The 14,582-nt window shown below is 35.5% G+C and overlaps 1 protein-coding gene across 8 annotated transcripts in view; it reads right to left on the reverse strand.

Annotated features, from left to right (window-relative positions):
- Positions 1 to 14,582, reverse strand: part of ERCC6 (ERCC excision repair 6, chromatin remodeling factor) — a 50,154-nt gene that overhangs the window by 5,215 nt on the left and 30,357 nt on the right. For all 8 annotated transcript variants that reach the window (XM_083843151.1, XM_083843150.1, XM_083843157.1 and 5 more), the window contains 8 exons: positions 9,501 to 9,671; positions 8,855 to 9,031; positions 7,399 to 7,515; positions 6,519 to 6,614; positions 4,523 to 4,741; positions 3,586 to 3,696; positions 2,961 to 3,080; positions 1,790 to 1,884 (listed from right to left, as the gene is read on the reverse strand). In XM_083843151.1, coding sequence (XP_083699277.1) covers positions 1,790 to 1,884; positions 2,961 to 3,080; positions 3,586 to 3,696; positions 4,523 to 4,741; positions 6,519 to 6,614; positions 7,399 to 7,515; positions 8,855 to 9,031; positions 9,501 to 9,671 — 1,106 coding nt within the window. The remainder of the gene's footprint in view (positions 1 to 1,789; positions 1,885 to 2,960; positions 3,081 to 3,585; positions 3,697 to 4,522; positions 4,742 to 6,518; positions 6,615 to 7,398; positions 7,516 to 8,854; positions 9,032 to 9,500; positions 9,672 to 14,582) is intronic.

The following is a 14,582-nucleotide window of genomic DNA, read 5'->3' on the forward strand; positions in this document are numbered from 1 at the left end:
TTAAAAAGAAAACTGTATAAGCACTAATGTTACCCTGCAGAATGATTAAGCAGTGGGAAGATGATGTTAGTTTCCAAAAGACAATCTTGAGTTAGTAACTTTCAAACAACCAACTAAATTGTTAAACACGGGGATTTACTGTTTCACAACAATCCCATAACACAACAGGTAACCACCATCTTGAAATGTCCTGTGAGGCATCCATTAACTAAGCAATAAATAACTTCACAGCTAGATTTTTTTTTGTCCATTAAAATTGAAAAGCTTGCATATATCACAATAAAACTATCCAAAAGCTCTTTCAGTGAAAAACAATTTCTTGTTAAAATGACATTTTCATAGTTCAGTTGGTTGAAGGAATCAAGAGCAGCAGTGTAGTTCACAGTCTGATGGTGAGGACTGGATGATAACCAGTGAAAAGAGAAAGGAGAATTGGGGTTGCAAGGAAGAGAAAAAACAGCCCATTTATAGAGGACTGAACAAAACAAATTCTGAGGGAATTAAGCTGCAAAAAGTCTGCTAGTATTGGTAGATCAACTTTTATGCCATGTTTATACTATGTAACTTTTGATTACAATAAGCATTGTTTTCCTCTACAAAAAAAATGCATCCCCAAAAAGGGATGGGAATCACTTCTCAGAAAATGTTTATTATTGTTTTAGCTCTGCTGGCCTTAAACAGGGAAGCTATTTTAAAATCCAACTGGCAAAAACTATGTTCAAATATAGGTACCAGGTACTGTAATGCACCCATCTTTTTAGTTTTCCAGAATTAATTGAGCTTCATAGCTTCCTGCAAGGGCGATCAAATATTTGCGAGGAGGAAAACAAGGCAAGGGGAAAAGACAACTTGCTTAAAGCATGAAGTCCACTGACTGGTCTGGAAATTAATTTTATTTCTGACGGCTGTCCTGACCCTTAGAACCCACTTCCTTGATGTGGTCAGTGTTGCTCAAACACGTGTATGCCAGAGGGATGCAAGCCAACCAACAGCGGATGCTTTGTGTCAATGTGGTAAAGCAGAGAAAAAAAAAATGAACTCAATAAGTGCTGGTACTTCATTATTTAGAGCTTTCCATTCATCTGCATTTTCAAAGAGGATACTCCTGTTCTAAATAGCAATGCCTAGCCAGAGGACTCCCATGTATGTTGTTCATTTGGAATTCATACGAGTGAAGCTAACTACTAAGAAAGCTGAATGGAGAGCAAACAAAAAGATTTAATTGATTCAGAAATGCAAGCACTTTAAGGCTTTAGCTATATTTTGGAATAAATAACAATCATGACTGGCAGTTCTGGAGGTTTAATTCTTGCATTTTGGAACAATTTGGGAATAAAATCAAATTGGCTTGAAGAGTAGCAAACACACATACATACCGCATACATCCTTACATATCCTCTGGATAACAAAAAAATTGTTGATTTCAAATTGCACCTCAGACTCTTCAAGTCTCATGTTCTGAATAAGCAGCTCATTTTTCTTGTCTATGCCTCATACTCTAATTTACAGTGAATTCTAAATGGGTGGGACACAGCTGCCTGAACAGATTTACGAGGAGTATTTAGCATGTGGGGTCTCGGAGCCAGAGAGGCAGTATCACAGTGTGTATAATATTGAAAGCCTATTTCTCAGCAGAAATTGTAAAGTTTTCCATGACTATCATGACCAAAGTTGGGGGTTATATTCCGTGTGAGCACATACACAGGTGTTTAACTGTTACACAACCTCAGATTAGCTGCAAACATTTTCTTGAGCACAGGTCTGTATTCAAGGAATCATTTTGACTGACCTGTGGTATATCTTCTCTTCAATAGTACCTGCGGTGAGAAGCCTGTACACGGTCACTTGTTTCTTTTGGCCTATTCTCCAAGCACGTTCCCGAGCCTGAAACCCAAAAGGTTTGGTTACCAGACATTAGCCTCCTAGACAAGTATTTGACAGGGATACCACTGTTTCAAACCTAGTTTGGACATTTAACAAATAGTTCAAAAAGTTAATAGCTGTGGTATTTCTACAGCATTAGGACAACTAATTCAGAAGGAGAGGAAAACAATTTAGAAAGTTTACCTATGTAGAAAGACAAGAATCCAATTGTACCAAGAATTCTATTTGGAATCTCAAAGAATAAATTAGTATCTTAAAATTAGAACTCACGTCTGAGTTCTGAGTATATATCCCAGATATATACTTTATACAAGCTTGTTCCGAAAGAGATCTACTTATATATATTTCCTTTGAATTTTACTCCTTTTTCTCAACTGAAAGCTTTTACTGAACATCTTGAACCAACCACTAAAACAGACCACTCTAGGTCAGACTGCACACTTGCAGATCTCAGAGTTATGCAGGATTTCCACCAGAAATCACTTTTAACTCTCAAAAAAGTATGTGTAAGCTCCACATACTGTTAAGGGATCTGATAATGCAGAGTCTCGTAGCATCATCAAATAAAGAACAATTCCGTTAAAGTGTTGGCTTAAAAGCAGCTTCTCCTAAGGACACAGCTACATATCATTATTGATTGACAAACCCAATTTAAGCAACATTTATTTGTTCTCCTTTTCTTACCCTGCATTGCCACCACAAACAGTCATGCCTGTTCAACAGCTGAACAGTTGTACTCTTCCTTGAGAAACATCTAGTCTGTTTATTTATTTGGGAAAAAAAAATACAAAAACCTCCAGTCCATTTCAACTGTTTGTTTTGCTAAACTCTGATTATATGAATCGACAATACTGAAGAGTGGTAAGACCTAACAGCATAAAGGGGATGTGGTGGGAACCGCTTAAATTGGCTTTGCCACAAGAGCAATCATAATGTGGAGCTGTCCCCTAATTGACCACTGCTGGCAACAGCAACTTAGGGAAGAGCAACATACTGCTTTAACGCTATAGACGTCATATCACCTTCAGTTTTATTTCAACTTAGCTAGTAAATGGAATGCAATGGACCAAACTTACCTGTGTGTCTGTACTGGGATTCCAGTCAGGATCATAAATAATAACCCGGTCAGCACCAGTTAAGTTAACTCCAATACCACCAACACGAGTTGTCAGAAGAAAAATAAATATGGATTTGTCCTATAATGCAAGATAGGATTTACTAAAAGAATTACCAAAGCACGAGATCATTTTCATTATTTCCTGGATTCTTTTATTATTATTATTTGCAAAAATCCAAAGGGAGCCAAGAAGAAGAAGAAGAAGTTTCCTCATTTATTTAATATCTCTTTTGACAAATAAAAGTAGTTTGATCTAGATTTCATTTACTGTTGCCCAACAAAAATTCTTTTTTCTTCCTTCAACCCTTTTTCTTTTTCCTTTTTTCTTAGCAGAAAACCCAACTTGTATGAAAAAAAAGATGACGCTTTTCCCCTTACACTAAGAAAGTGGTTTCATTTGACCGAACTCCCCAGTTTTGTGTCTCAAACCTGAAGCAGTATGTTTTTTGATCCTAGTGGGTCCCTTGCAACTCAGGATATTATGAATCTATGATTCTAAAAACAGATCAAAAAGGAGTGCCAAGAACTCAAGGTAAGCCTAGGTATTATACCCACTAATTAGCACATGGGATACAACATCTCACCTCATTATATCTTGTTATAAGGGGCTGTCTGGAAGCTATTGTTGTGGTGCCATCCATCCTGAGGTAGGAATAGCTTCTGCCTCTCACAAAGGCTTCAAGGATCTGCAACATCTGTTGTGATGGGAAAAAAAAGTTAATAAAATCCAGATGTGAAGGCTATGCAACTCTCTGATTAAGTCATGAGAATTTCTGTCATGAGAATTAAGTCACAAGAATCACAGTGCCAATCAAATAAACAAGAAAAATAACCAACAACTTGTGAATATAAAGTGAGCGGAAAATTCATCAACATATGTAATTGGGGTAAAGAAAAGAATAGTTATTTCATTGCTGAATACAAGACTGGAATGTTTGTACTTGGTGTGGGAAACCATGAGCTGTGGTCTCAAGATAATTTAAATAAGTAAGTGGTGCAGCATTCCAGGGAATCCACAGAACCAAGACAAAATCATGAATATACAGGGAAAATGAATGAAGGTCACTGGCTATGCTACTGGCCCAAAAGATGCAATTCTCAGGATTAGATGTAACAGACTACCAGTTCTATCCTGAAGTTGTTCAGAAGGGACAATAAATACATCACCACTGCTTCAGCCTGGTATTATATATAAGCTAGAAGCTTTTATATATAAGCTAGAAGCTTCTATATAGCTAGAAGCTATATAGAAGATGGAAGCTTTGGCCCAGTATATTCAATTTGGGCAACACTTGCCACAACACTGTCATTCCAGTAAAGCTTATGAGCTATGGAACTGATGATCTCCAGTTATTCCAAAGACATTACGCTTTTTTTTCTCCCAATAACATAATATTAATTTTATGAGAAGGACACCAAAAAAAAGAACAACTCTGTTTTTAATTACAAGCCTTGTTGGAAGAAATACACACTTTTTCAGTTTTACTAACAACTAAACTAAAAACAATTAGGTCCTCTTACTTGTCTTGACTGAGTGAAAAACAACACTCTATGACCTTGCTTGTGCCATATTTTCAGCAAAGACTCTACCACTATCATTTTTCCAGAGCGTTTCCAAAATCCAAACTGATCTGCTTCCTCCACTTCAGCATCTGGTACACCCTTCAAAATCCTGGGACCACCAGAGAAGAGGTCAGGGTGGTTGCAAATCTTCCGCAAAGCTACTAATCCTGAGAAAACCTAAAGAATACAGGAGAAAGAATATTTTTATTTCTTGACAAATACTTGTAGCTATGTGAATTGTGGCTAAGAACAAGAAAAATAATAACGTATTAATCTAATCATCATCAAGAAGAGTGTTTTTAATAGGGGTTTGCTCTTTAGAGAGACCAATGGATGCCAACACTTGTATCATGGAACTTCTTGGGAAAAAGCAGTACAAGAGAAGGTCAATGAAAATATATAACAGTGAACCTATTCTGATGACAAGGTTAAGTGTATTCTGCAACAATTTCCACATTAGCAGAAGCAGTCCCTAGCTGCAGCTCACGGTCAGACTTTTCCTATTCAAAAAAAAAAAAATCTATCAAGTTTGTTCTATTAAAGGAACATATTAAAATTCTTACTAGGAAGCATACCCACCAGAATGCATGTAACAAAGAACAGGTGAGTGAACACATTTAAACAAACACATGATGTTGAAAACCATCACGTTTGATGCCATGTTAGAAGAGTTCTATTCAGTTATTTATTCGATAATATTACAAGTGTTATTAATTCATCTGATAGAATGGACACTCATAAAAAAAAAAGGTTTGAAAGAATCAATCTTCCATCACTAAAAATTGGATGAGCCAGCACATAATCTATGGTCTATCTGTACAACAGTGAGGTTTTGTTTTTTCAGCTGGGATTCACAGGTGACGTCAAAAAAACATCCAACAAAAGCACTGACATTCACTGTACAAAATTTTCAAATCTCCAGAAAATATGAGAGCCTATTTTGTAACACCTTAGCAAATTTCTGCAGATAGTCTTGTATAAGCTGCCTCTTGAAGATCAAGCTCCTTAAAATAATTTTCATTGTGATAACTAAAATTGCTAGCCACTCAATGAAACTTGTCCCCTGTACCATTGCAAGATCTGGAAAAAAAAGTCAAAAAAAGGGTCAGGTAAATATCTGCTTTGTTTGGCACTGCAATATACAAGGTTGTAATGACCATGCAACTGGCTGGAGCCACTGAGGATGAGGGGAGAAAAGATTTCACAGCTCACAAGACAAGTAAATGTAGTAAATAATGCATTATAACAACAACAACAAAATATTCTTATTACAAAAAAATATATCTGTGCCCTACAGCTAAAATGGGAGTGAAAAGTGTCCACTGCACGTATACAAATGTCAAACGGACCAAATGTGTGAAATGTAAGAGTAACAAGGAATAGCAGACCTTCTACACAGGCAACAGCAGGCATTTGAAACTGTATTTCTATTACTGCTGTCATCCTTGCCACAGCAATTTCAACATCTGCGTTGTGAGGATTGAGTCAAACTATGTTGAAGTGACTATGAAGACAATAACAAGGATGTTTACTATTTGCTCTGGTATATACTAAGACTGAAATCATCAACTGTTGCATCAAGAAGTTACCATACCTGTTGTGTACTTTCAGGGCAAATTACTCTTCCTTTGCTTTGCATTTGCAATTGGATGAAAGCATGCATACAGTTAACTACTGCAGGTCATCTAACAAGCTGTAATTCGTTCCCATGACCACAAACATATCCTGAAGCCCATTCCATTCCTACTTTTACCTGGTCATGCCATTACATAGGAACCACTAACTCTATGTATTCCATGAAACAGTTCTAAGAAAAAAAGCAAACATCCACAAAAGCAGAACTGAGATGAATGTGTTTTCCTTTCTGTTCAGAATCCAGCTAAAAGAATGTGGAAGTCAATCCATGACTTAATCCATCAATCTCTACCTGTCATCAACCTTAATTAATACCAACCTGCATGTCTCCATTGAGAATCTGGTAGACTTCTTTAGAGTCAATGAAATTTTGATAGACTTGACGCTGCTCATCTGTCAAACGACAAAAGAGGACCTACCAAAACAAAACAAACAGCTCAAGCCCAACCTGTAAACTCCAGACTAAGCAAGTTTTAAAGTTTTACAATGCTACAAATAAACCTCACAGAAACATCTAACATACTGAAATACTGAATTAACAGATAATGTATAGACACCACTAGAAATAAACATTTGTTAGAATTTTAGAGAATGAATACAAACACTGAGATGGGTTTCATCATATTTTCTGTGCCACTTCCCAGTTGTTTTTTCCTCTCAAATTTTAGTTTTGGAGGAGCTGCCATTTTTCAGTTTTAATGAGGTAACTGTGCAGTGCTGACATTCTCTCAAAGCTACTTTTATAGGAAACACTTCTCACGGTGCCTTACAAATTTGTCCCTTACAAATTGCAAATTTTCAGAACTTCCTGTGAAAACAACAGGTTAGTACATGTAACCTGTACTGTCACTAGCATTTGAGTGTGAGCTTAAAATGATTTTTCAGGTGGTTTGATGAGTTAAAATGGAAAAAAAATCACGTATTTACATCCTGAAAGGCACACAATATTATGCTTTATGTCAAACTTACATAGGTCCCTGTGACTGACAAGAACAAAAACATAATTTGTTTGATCTGCTTATGATTGCATTCTTAACAGTAGCCCAGACTCTTTAAAGAATATGGAAATTCAAAATTTGGTTATCTACAGTTAAAATAGCATTTCAACTGTTACTAGCACAAATTATTGACAAATGTTCTTGAGAGACTGGATTTGGGGGAGGAAGAGGGCTCAGATTTAATAGTAACGATAAGCAAACCTGTTCATTTTTATCTGGAAGCGAAAGGCTCATTTTAACATCAGCCTTCATTCTTCTCAGCAAGTAGGGGTTTATGGTGTCCCGTAACACACATGCACATTTGTATGCAGTTTTTACCTGAAAAAGGAAGAAAAAGCAAAAACTACTTTGGTTCTTGATATTAATTTTAGCAAAAAGCAAAATTCAATAATTAGTAATAGGAAAGTCCTCATAAAATGAGATGCTTTATGATTTATGCAGACCTACAGTTATTTACTCAATACAACATGAATTGCAATAAATTCATGATAGCAACAATAACACTGAATAAATAACTCTTTCTCAGATACCACTCATTTATCTTTAGTGAGTTAGTGGAATCTGAGACCAGAAATAAGATTTCTTTTAAAAACTGACCTGAGTATAAACTTGCACAGAACCAAAACCACACATGAATAAGTGCTAATACATACCAAAGATCAAAAAAAAAAAAAAAAAAAAGGCCTGAAGCAATGGTGGTTACTAGACAATAAGTGAAGATTAGTGTCCGCTTGAGACTATTAAAAAAAAATCGGTACAAGAAAATCTCCATGATCACAGAAACTAAAGGTCACTCTGGCCTCAAATGGAGCATATGGTTCTATAATGGGTAATGGATGTGTGAGATGGGTATTAACTGTACATAATGGCTAAAAATACCTTCATTTCTCTTAAAGCAAAACAAAGAATACAATAAATTATTGATATGTAAAAAAACAAATTAGCTGTCCAATTTTAAATTACTAAGCTTCGGACAAGGGAGGCACTTAAGCTCAAAGAAAAAACTTTAGAAATGCGTATGTGCAAAACATTAAAAATAATATTTAATAGAAAGCAAATTTGTTAGCATTTATATACAACTTTAGTCTACAGATTACTATATGATTTATCTATTAGGCAGCTTGAAATGTGTTTACGAAGTTATAGAGAACCGTAAGTGCAAATATTAATAGGAACATTTATTCAGAAGATATTCCAAAAAATTTTTGTTTTCAAATTAGTTTATATACTTTCAGACTTCTGATACCTATTTTTGTTTTAAAAAATGAAAATAGCTTTCTGTTTTAAGCATTCCTCAATAGCATCTGAAACAATTTGCTGAAGCTTGAAATCAAGGAGGAAAGTTCTATTAAAATATATCAAAATATGAGATTAGGCCTCCACTCCCCCAACTTGCATAACTTTACTTTATATCAGAGAGTACTTATATTTTTTTCAACTTTCTTGACAAGAAACAACTGTGTATATGCTACGCCTCTCTATGGAAGAAATGGTCTCATTTAGTTGAATATTTTTTTTCACATACGCATAAATAAAACATATACATGTGACTCTACTGAAAAAGTGTCTAGAATGTAAATCATGAGGTACATTTAAAAGTCAGTTTCTTAACAACATAACATTTTTTCTACTGAACTGATATATTTGATGCACTTACCTGCACAGGAGAGGCATTGGAGTATCCTCCCATGGTTATTGGAACAGAAAATTGCTCCATGAACACAGGTAGCGTTCCCAGTTTCCCTGGGAATACAAAGTCAAAGAGGGACCAGAGCTCCTTTAGGTTATTTTGCATAGGAGAACCAGACAAGATGATGCGATGGGGTGTGCGGAACTAGTAATTAAAACAAAGCAAAATTAAAACAAAGACAGAAGTAAGTCATTTTCATGGCTTATGGTATAACGTGATTCCTGCTTCAGAGGATTCTCAATTCTACCACCAATGAATTCTCATGTTATAATATATGGTCCCATGCTACTGAAATACACAACCTTCTGTAATATATTGCCCACAAACTGTTAGCAGAAAATAAAGACTAACATTAATTTAACATTTGTTCCTAATGGTAAATTCCTACTCCATTTAACATTTCTGATGTTTTTCTCTACAAATCTCTATGAATGATGTAAACTCATTTAAAATATTAAGTAAATTAAATAGTCAAATATAGAACATTGTGATTTATGCTTTATTCTAACTTAATGGTCAAATGTGTGCTTTTATGCTAACTTAATAAGGCTATTAGATCTTGGCCCTCCTCCCCGCCACACTGAAAATCTTTCACCTGTTTTTGATAAAGTACCTGCTTGCACGCAAGTGTTACTGCAGCATTTGGATTTCGGATTTTGTGACCCTCATCCAAAATCACATAATGCCAGTCATAGCTGTGGATGTTATCCTGCATCAGTCGAATGTATGAATAAGAGGTAATTAAAATTCCATGGCATGAAGCAATTTCACGAATTAGTTTCACCTAAAAGCAAAAAGTGCATGCTGTCAGTAACAGAGCAAGACTGAAAATTCAGACTTGCAGAAGTACAGGTTTGCTGTCCAAGGTATGCTTAAAAAGTTTTGAAAGAGCAAATAATTTATTTCGCAAAGAAAATCACTGTAAAATAAACTGATCATAGGACTCTCAACTTATCTATAAAAGAATGAAGCACCTGAATATTGTGGTATAACAGATCAGAATTTGACCTGAAGCCTGGTAAGAAGCAATCAGTATTTTTGTTTCCAAAGGCAGCGTATGAAACTCAAACATGAAATTTGATCAAAATAACTAGTTTCTTCAAGTTCTCCTATACTCACATCACAAATCTACCTTTGTGTACTGCATCCAAGATATAATAGAATGTTAGAAATAAATAAAGTGAAAAACAAAAACAATCACAAAAAATTATCTGGTTAATCCTAAATTCTGTCCTACTCTTTTCATTAATAGAATTAATAATTTCTTATTTAACCACCAAATTGCATGCTTCTCTTGTAAGCTATATCCTTTCCCCATGTCTTTAACTAGCCTTTTTAGCTGTGAATTACCTAGGGCAGGAGCAGTCTACATCACCTTCCTTGAATACTTTCACAGCATCCACAGTATTCGAGAACTGCATCTTTCCTGCATTTGTCCTCAACATATAAATCTAATAGAAGATTGATATTATCTTCTGCTATACAGGAAGGGAAAGAGCACAGACCAATTTGTATTTATTTATTTATTTGGATGGATTCGGTTACTTGGATCAAGGTGCTTAACTGCTACAGAAATCAACTGGAATTAGGTGCTTAAGCATCTTTGCATATCAGGACATAAATGAGGTCACTGAAGCTTACATAGGGAAGGGAAAACAAAACCAAATTTCCTTTTTCCCAGAGGGGCATCCTAACTATGAAGATAATCTTCCTTTCTGCTATATTGTGTTTACACAGCAAACAGGAAAATAGGACTATTGTTAGCTGCTACCTTATTGCCAATAAAAAATAAAAGCATCAATCCCATATGTGTGAAAGATATATAAACTGGTAACCACCAATTCTAAACTTTTGCTTTAGATTACTCTCAAAATAGTCAAGCTGCACCCAGAATTAATCCCTGCTTTTAGTCAGAGGATGTCAAAACTACCTTAAAATCTGTGGAAGCTCAAGCCCATTCCGTATTTACAGTTTCATGAATTTCATACCCTATTTTACACATGAATTCACTGCTAGAGTACATTGACTATTTATTCAGTAGTTTTCCAAGAGCTGCACGTATTAGTCCATGACATAGGACCTGAGCAAAATGAATGGGAGTTTTATCACTGATTTAATGTACGCCGTATCAGCATGCAGGGGCAAAAGCAGAAGATGAGCTGGGGGGCAATTCTGTATTAAACAAGTACAGTGAGTGTAAAAAGAAAATAAATAAATAAATAAATATTTATTTTTTTTTAAAGTAGAACCACTGCAGAATTTGCTAAAGGAAAGAACGACAACAATGAAAAAATCACATTCCTAAAATATTTGCATATTCAAAAACATTAAGAACACTTATTAGAAGTGCTTTAAATGAAAAAAAAAACTATTTCTGAAAGAATCATATGGTGTTAAGAGTACATGATCTTGTAAAATTTCTTACCATGACTTCTTGCTCAGAGACATAACCCAAGATTCAAAATGTTTTTCTGCATTTAACTGTGCAAAAACTTTTACTTTCTGATTATCATCTCCCGGTAAAAACATGACACATCATCTAATGTCAATGCTGTGATTCTCAAGAGGATATGCAACCTTTACAACAAAATGTATTACAGACATAGCAGGAGTTCTAGGCAGGTGTGAACATCTAAACCTTAATTCGAGCTGGTGCATTGCCCACAGTCTGCAACAGTGTCCTGGAGCCTCGGCGATGGCCTATCATAGAATATCGTAGGCATCTCTACCCAAACACTTAAGACAAATCATCTCGGGCGATTTCAAATTAAAAGCTTGTAAAATATGTAACCTCTCCTAGTTTTTGCAATTAATAGGGTATGTCTGCAATTAGCCTGACTTACAGAATGCTACACTGTTGTCATTAAAAGATGTTTTGTGAAAGTGCTGCTGTTATTATGGAGGCTCAAGAGACCAATCCCTCCTAGAGGGCAAGCAGTGGACTAGCAGAAAACAACAGCCATAAATCACGCTGTCAGGTAGCAGAAAGAACAGAAGTGAAACGCAGGCACATGAAGGCCATTCACTGTAAACACACCACAGCAGAATCCTAGTCAGGATTTACTGAACCTGTAATTAATTAAAGTTTCCTTCAAGCTAAATTTTTAATAAACAAGGATTTGTGCTGACAATGAAGAAATACAACACCACAATTTTAACAACTCACACTACAACACCTATTAACTATCATTTTATTGTACTAGAGACTTTGATAGAGGGTGCTTTAGCTTTAGTTGCAGTTATTGGAATAATTACAGATCTTTTAAAATATGATAATGGATTTAATATTGGACATGCTGTTTAATACCATGTCACTTCAGAATTTGCAATATTTTATGACGTAGTCTTTAATTCACAATTACCATTTGTTTAGACTCAGAAATTTTATTTTATTATTATTTTTCTCTCTTAGGGATACACTTCAATGAAGTATTTCAGGGCATACGCTGTTAAACTAAAAAAAAATAAAAATAAGTTCAGATTAGAGACAAATCCTACTAATGACAAAAGAACACAGCTGTTGTTGAGCTTTGAAATTCTGAACTCTGGTCTTTAAAAAGAAGACCTAGTGTTCCTAATGAACACAGGAACATGCAAATGAATGGAATAAGGCTGATCTTACAGATTTGTTCAGCACAATAGTTTAGGCCTTTGCAATTTACAGACAGTATTTTCACCTAACATTGTGGTCATTACATAGATTGTGTTGCTCCATCTTCACTGTGACACACGCAACATACAAAGGCTAAAAGATTTTCAGCAAGTACCATTTCTTAAGGCTAAAAAAATTCACTGATGTTTTCTACAGACAAGCCTTTAAGCAAACCTTTTCTTCCTGTTGATTACCTTGCTGTAGATACAAACCCACAATTGTTAACGCATAGAGAAATAATATTTATCTTTTTAGCAGCTAAAGTAGTCCTTTTAAAAGAATAATTAAGGGAACCTGTACTCATTATGCATTATAATGGTAATATTCTTAAATAGAAACACGCACGTAAGACTGAACTTAAAGAACTTAACTAACGATAGCCATGAAATTCTCTAAACTTTCAGATGCCTTTAAGGCACGTGTGAACTCACCAAGATGATACCTACCTGGTCACTTACACAACTATATATAATTTGTCAATCAAAAATGCATTGTTCAGCAGCCTTTTCACTATCTCATAACCAACCATTAAGTCCAGAGATCCATAAATTCAACCTATAAAACCTCTTTATCATTTCCCTGCCCCCAACAAAACAATCTAAATGGCACCACGAAGAAGCTTCACAAGAACACATTACAATGTTTAATAATGTAAATGTTGCAATAAAAAAAGCTAGAGCACTTACTACATATTTAGGAGGAATGTTATTTGTTGTGGCATAATAAAAAGTTTATCCAAGTTTGATCTGTAACACAGAAAGAGAGTCTTTGGCTAAAATAAAGGTTCTATATCCAGTCATGCCAAGAACTGTAATCTCTTGAGTTTATTTTCTTTGCATGTAGATTATGTACTCCACTGTGAGGGTAGAAGGCTTAAAATCTACGGTGTGCAAAGTCATCTTCAAACAGATGGCTCCATAGGTGCAAGCATCATGAAGAGACAATTGCTTTTGAGGGCTGCATTTTGTCCAGCATTTGGCTAGAATAAATAAGTAGTTAAGGCTTTACAGATTGAATCTGATTACCACCAGAAAGAATAATTAACCACAATGATACTTGTTCTAAAGATCAAGATATTAAAAATTCAGCCTTGATCTTAGCAATGCAGCCACCTCCCACATTTGAGATGTTAAGCCAAGATAACTGAAGTTCATGTTGTCTTTGTGTAAATCCAAGAAGCTGGATTTACTTCTTTATTTTCTCACATTCTTAGAGGCGTCAGAGCACTTGGTATTTGCAAGTCACTTTTAAGCTACATCAGGTTTGAGTGTAAACTACTGCGAGAGGTTAATAGTATAAAACATCACCAAAGGACTCAGCCACAATTGCTGTACCATACTCAAACTGAAAGCTGACTTCATGGTGGAGGACTACTACTTCAGTTTGATTCTTCTCTCCACTTTAAACTTACACACATTAACCATCACAGAAGAACCAAACGATCTTCTGTGACCACAAGCAGAAAAAAATAAAATAAAATCAAGTGTTACATTTCTTCCAGATGGCCTCAAGCTATCTCTGAAGACGACTACTAGGATGGGAAAGTATTTGCAGCAAGGAGGGTGTCAGTCTCTTTTCTCAGTGACAAGTGACAGGACATGATGAAATGGTCTCAAGTTGCACCAGGAAGGTTTAGACTGAATATTAGGAAGAATTTCTTCATGGCAAGGGTGGTCAAGCATTGGAACAGGATGCCCAGGGAATTATTCCTGGAGGTATTTAAGAGACATGTGGATGTGACAGTACGAGATATGATTTAGCAAGGGGACTCAGTAGATCAGGGTGATGGTTGGACTTGAAGGTCCAACCTTCAACCTGAAGGTCTTGATCTTGAAGGTCTTTTCTGACATAGATCATTTAATGATCCTATTTTTTTAATTTACTTTAGTCATAAGCCTTGCCTCTTTTGGTTAAGAAATAACTGAATAAATGTGCATGAGGTGATGACCCCATTAGCAGTGACTCTCATTTAAAGCATCCTGTTGCAGTTGTCAAAAGGGCAGGATAAGAGAACCGAACCTATCTAAAGTGATCGTATGGTAT

Source organism: Anser anser (genome assembly GCF_964211835.1).
Source record: "Anser anser genome assembly, chromosome: 7".
NCBI classification, from domain to species: domain Eukaryota; kingdom Metazoa; phylum Chordata; class Aves; order Anseriformes; family Anatidae; genus Anser; species Anser anser.